Source organism: Oxyura jamaicensis, chromosome 1, assembly GCF_011077185.1.
Source record: "Oxyura jamaicensis isolate SHBP4307 breed ruddy duck chromosome 1, BPBGC_Ojam_1.0, whole genome shotgun sequence".
NCBI classification, from domain to species: Eukaryota; Metazoa; Chordata; class Aves; order Anseriformes; family Anatidae; genus Oxyura; species Oxyura jamaicensis.
In genome coordinates, this window is record NC_048893.1 from 24204365 (window position 1) to 24210364 (window position 6000).

General features: G+C 35.2%; 1 protein-coding gene across 4 annotated transcripts in view; it reads right to left on the reverse strand.

Annotated features, from left to right (window-relative positions):
• The window catches only part of CPED1 (cadherin like and PC-esterase domain containing 1), a 156210-nt gene that overhangs the window by 83086 nt on the left and 67124 nt on the right, over positions 1-6000 (reverse strand). For all 4 annotated transcript variants that reach the window (XM_035332793.1, XM_035332803.1, XM_035332814.1 and 1 more), the window contains 3 exons: positions 3885-4052; positions 2765-2869; positions 1293-1462 (listed from right to left, as the gene is read on the reverse strand). In XM_035332793.1, the coding sequence (XP_035188684.1) occupies positions 1293-1462; positions 2765-2869; positions 3885-4052 (443 nt within the window). The remainder of the gene's footprint in view (positions 1-1292; positions 1463-2764; positions 2870-3884; positions 4053-6000) is intronic.

Below are 6000 nucleotides of genomic sequence, written 5' to 3' on the forward strand. Positions count from 1 at the left end.
GTTTAGCTTGAAGGAAAAAGAGGCCAAAGGGCTTGCTCAAAGTGAATGAGTGGCACAGCTTAGATTAGAACAGAAAGCTGCTAAAGGTTGGTATGCTTTGATATGCAAACCTAAATATTTTGGCAAAAGGGCAAGGGCTTATACATGAATGCAAGCAGCTGCATCTTTGAGTTACTTTTCATGGAGTGTCCAGCAGTAACAACAATAATGTTTACCATATTCATGGAACTGTGTATTTTCAAACACTAATAAACAGTTAACTAGCACAGTGGCAAAGTATAATCTTCACTTTGCAGCTAAGCAAAGATACAGATGACTACTGGCTACTGACAGATGCTGAAAGCCACACCCAATTCATTGAGAAACAAAAATTAAAACTTAAGAAGTTTTACAGATGCCTTATATAGTGACTACAGCATTCTCCAAGCAAAATGTACACAGTAATGTCAGTTGCCCATTCAACTTGGGACGCAGTGGAATGGAGCACAGACCTTTTTTAATATATCTGTTTGCATAAACAGTATAATATATGCCCCTATTCAGTAAAGAACTATGGCATACATATCTATGAAATGTCATTAGTTAGGAAATAATGAGCACAGAAGATACCTTTTTTTCCCCATACTGTATACCACAACTTTTCACTTTTCCTTCCTTCCTTCCTTTCTTCCTTCCTTCCTTCCTTATTAAAGTTACAATTTCTTGCCAGAAGCTCAATAGATCTAGTCTTGTCAATACAGTATTTTTCAAGCTTTTCAAATAGAGTTAAAATGAGGTTCTCAAAGTACACTACTCTTGACCTGTCATCATAGACAAAGAAATTTTAGAGCCACTGAAGATCACTGAACCCTTTTGGAAAATCCACCTGAAGTTCTGTTTTTTCTTTACAGTTTTGTTTCTAATTGGTGAATAAATTAAATGAGAGTAGTAAACACTACTAATTTTGACTCTAATTTTTTTTTCAGGAACAGACTACCTTATTCACCTCACATTTCTAAAAAAAATAAAAATAAAAAATTACTCTAACTCAAATTACTTTTTTAACACAGAGACCTCTGTATTAGAAAGAGAAGCAAAATGGACAAAAATATGTGCTATGTCAACACCTAGCTGCAACACTAATGGCAGAATGGAGGACAGTATACTATGGTGGGATGATAGATCTTCCTCTCAAATGCTGTAAATCCACCTACATCTGCTGAAGGATTATGTTTCATGGTACTCACTGGAGCTACTCCAGTTTATATCAGTTGAGAAACTACCCTCAACATATTGTATAATAGCTATCTTACCATTCTGAAAGATTTGTATGTGCCTCTTTAGTCATGAACTGGAATTGTTCAAGTAAACTGGAAAGCAACCAATGTACAGTCAGGACTGAACCAAGCCGTCTCATTGGGTCTACCATGTGATACAGGTCACGCAGTAAAGTTTGAATCTTGGGTGCAGCAGAAGGGAAAAGCTGAGAAGAGAGATACTGATTAGGGACTACATGTTACATTTTTAAATTGCACAGAAGTGAGAAAAGATTAGAGGACAGTGTATATTATAGCATACAGATATACTAATATAAATGCTCTTTTGAGCAAATGTAAAAAAAAATGACAGTCTTGCCCATCCCTGCAAATCAGGCTTGCTAGTACTGACATGGAAGTTTACCTCCCTAGCCTCTCAAGGCCTCTGGTTTGACTTCCAGATCTATACAACTAATTCCATTTTCCAAAAGCCCCATCAATTTTTAGCCCTGAAACCCATTCGGAGGTCTAGAGAAAAATTCTGAAGTATTTCAGAAGACTTTCTGAAAAATGGATCTAGTTGCTGATCTTCCATTTCCCCAATTCAAGACTCCTTAGTTGTCATGCCTATTCATGGACACTGTCTGTTGTTCCTCCAACTCTATTCTTCTCCAAATATGAATTCACTTGAAGTACTCACTCCCATACCAAGAAGGGACCTACAGGGAAGCTGGGGAGGGATTCTGTCAGTGAGTGTAGTGGTAGGACAAGACAAAATGGTTTTAAACTTAAAAATGAGAGGTTTAGATTACATATTAGGAATAAATTCTTTTCTCTGAGGCACTGGAAGATGATGCCCAGACAAGTTGTGGATGTCTCTTCCCTGGAAGTGTTCAAGACCAGATTGGACGGGGCTTTGAGCAACCTGATCTAGTGGGAAGTGTCCCTGCCCATGGCAGGGGGGTTGGAACTAGATGATCTTTAAGGTCTCTCCCAACCCTAACTGTTCTATGATTCTATGATTCCATGATTGACTCGATGACGTGTGAAGAAGGCATATCACATATTCCATCTGCTTTTTTTTCCACTTTTTCATCTCTATCTTTTCTTTGGTCATGATCTTAATGTTGAACAATCTCCAGTTCTTCCACTGGAAATTACTTTGCTTCACTCTCATTCTGTTTTTTTACCAGCTCATGAGTGATTTACATATTTTTCTCCTTTTCCTTTCTTCTATTTTCTGTTTAATTTTTCTGATTTAGGTGTCCTTTTCAATCAATCATTAACTCAAATTCTGTTTTATTTATTTATCTCTTTTATTTTAAATTCCAAAAATCCCAAATAAAATCAGTATACCTCCACCCCCCAGCTTCCCTTTCCATCCAGTCTGATGAATGTGCCTGAGACAGCAGAGAATGGTAATCAAGCAGAAATGTCAGCAGATTTACATAAAATATGAATCCAGAATATATATATATATATATATATAAAAAAAAAAAAAAAAAAAAAAAAAAAAAAACTGATTTTACCAGCTCAAATTGTCCAATATGCTTCAGCTCTTTTATGAAAGTAATCATGGAATTTATCTCTTCTAAAGACAAACATTGCTCATCTTCTTTGTGGTAGCTTCCATCCTACAAAGGAAAGGACAGCATACACTGTTGAAATCACATGGAAAGCAATATGCTTTCATCAGACCCCAGTACCTTTGGTGATCAAAAGGACAAGTTACAACAGCTCTCAATTTACCCAAACCTCAACTGAAGTCATTTAAAAACAGCTCCTTGATAACTCTTCCCATTTATCAGTCTATGATAAAGTCAACTGTGTATCATTTATTTTGTAGAAAAGAACCCATATAAATTACCATGGGAAAAAAATATATAGACAGTGAACTACAGACAACAAAGTGGACTGTTTGAAATGTGGTTTGGTCTCCTATAGAAAACAGAGTTAGGTGATCGTATCGTATGTCATCACATGTGTCTGTGACTTGCTAATTTATCCTACCATAAATTTAGAACAGATGACCCTATTTTAATCATATCTGACTGAGAGGTAGAAGACTCATGGATAACTTAATCTCTACAAGTTTTGAAAGTAAGAGGCTCTTCAGAATGCCCCTTTACAAGTGCAAAAATCGAGAGAAGTATTGCTAAAGATGTTCCCAGCTTGTCATAAACAGCTTTCAGAAATGATGCAGACTTTACACAGACCCTAAAAATGGAAAAGAAATATAGTTGGATCTTGCATTCAAAATAAGGCACAAAGTAGTAGGAAACCAAATTTAATTCCCATGCTCATGAGTTTACTTGTCTGAATTAATCAATTGTAGGCTTATGTAAACTCACAAAACTGTATATTAAAAGACCATTTAAAAAAAATAATTGGGGGAATTATTTTGTTAAAGTTTTAAATATATTTTAAAGACCTTTACTTTTGGAAATTACATAATTTGAGAGTGGAAATTTTTACTAAATTCCCTTTTCAAAATGCAGTTTTTCTCATGACTCTCCTGAAATTCAGCAACAGACAGATTAAATAAATCCTTCTTACAAAAAGTTGGCAATGACAATTTCAGAAAGGCATACAATTTAGAAGGAATTATTTTCAAATGATTATTATTAAGAAAAAGGTGTAATGAACTACCTTGCTCACAGTTAATCCATACACATTTTCTAAAGCTTCTTTGAAACTGGAAGTTGACGATTTATTAGATAAGAGAAATTTAAAAGTATCTTCAAAAATAACTTCTTTGAAGGTTTGGTCCTGAATATTTGATCCTTCCTCATCTTGAAAGTCAAAGTTTTCATGCACCTGTTAGAGAACAATGTAAGAATTTACATTTTGTATATCAAGTCCTGTCTTCTCAAAACTATATACTGTCAAAGTGGAACTGTTTATACGATAAAGTCGTGATAACTCTAGTAAAACAGATGGGATTGTAATATAGAAAATGCTGTACCACGTTTTCTGTGAGAACTACACGCCACAATATTTGCTGACCTCTAGCGGATATAGTACAATATTGCATTCTCATGTGAGCCTTTTTTCCATTTTGAAAATTGATTTTTTAAAATGTCAGCTCATAAATTAGCACAACTCTTGCAAAACTCTGGTACTTAAGAGGTACTACTGATAAAGGTATATTTTTACTGTACAGAAATGCAATGAATAAGCTCATAAAATATACGAATAAATTATTATTTTTGTATAAACACAAATATAACCTAATTGCATGGGGCTTATGCATACTTCATAACTTAATTTCTAGGGGATAGAATCTAATATAAAATATCAATTTATACTAAGAAATTATCATTTTTTTAGAGTAATTATTTTTTCATAGGAAACTATTAAACTACAAACTTACTGTACACACATCGATTATGACAGATGATTGAGGCTGCTATACAAACAGGAAAACATTATACTTTATGTTTATAATTTTTAGCAACTCTTGGTAGAATTTATATGCCATCTTAAAATTGTTATGACATGTCACTTTTCCTATACTAGCTAAAGATATCTTGTTAGACCTATTAAAGATATAGTCTTCAAGTTTTGTTGTTGTTGTTGTTTTTACTTGTGCCAACTTTCATAGAATCACAGAATCATTTAGGTTGGAAAATACCTCCAAGATCATCAGATCATCTGGACCAACCTAACACTGACAAGTCCACCATTAAACCATGTCATTAAGCTCTTTATCTTTTTCTAATATCCAACCCAGCTCTCTATCTTTTTTCTAATATCCAACCCAAACCTCCCCTGGTGCAACTTAGGGCCATTTATTTCCTCTTGCCTTATCATATGGTGCTTGGGAGTGAAGATAAAACCCCACCTTGCTATAGCCTCCTTTAAGGTATTTGTAGAGCATGATAAGGTCTCCCCTGAGCTTCTTTTTCTCCTGGCTACACAACCCCAGCTCCCTCAGCTGCTCCTCGTAAGATTGTTCTCTAGACCCTACTCCAGCTTCATTGCCCTTCTTATTGGACACGCTCCAGCACCTCGATGTCCTTCTTGTAGTGAGTGGCCCAAGACTGAACACAGTACTTGAGGTGCAGCCTCAACAGAGCTGAGTACAGGGGGACAATCACTGCCCTTAGTCCTGCTGGCCATGATATGTCTGATACAAGCCAGAATAATTTGTTTCATATGTCCATTTTTCCTTTGTGTTTAAAGGGTCCTGGCTTTGTGAAGGATGGAGATATTAACTGCATTGCTGTTACTAGAAACTTAAACAGATTTTAACTGAGGATGAATTTAAAAAAATGTCTCCTGTAATTTCCCAGGATATATTTACTACTATATTTTTTCCCTTTTGTGTATTGTGTATACAGACAGATTTTACATGCCCAGATATGTGCATGTATGTACAAGGGTAATGAAAAGCTGCTGAAAATAAATACAATTTTTGTTTCTGTCTGGGCTGTTCTGAGATAGGAATGGTACAAAACTGGCATGGTGAGTTTATGCTAATGGTCGCCTTTCTCAGGTTTTGAGGGCTTTGAGGACTGTCTGGGAAGAAGGCAACACAGCAGAAGAAGGCAGAATAGTGCAAGTCAAGGCAGAACATGAACTGAAGAAATACACTACAGTTTATAGAATCATAGAATATTCCAGGTTGAAAGGGACCCATGAGGAACATTGAGTCTGACTCCTAGCTCTACACAGAACTTTAATTTGTATTAAAAGCCATTTGTGGTATTTTAACTTCCTCTCGTGTTTTTTTTTTTTTTTTTTTTTTTTTTTTTTTTTTTTT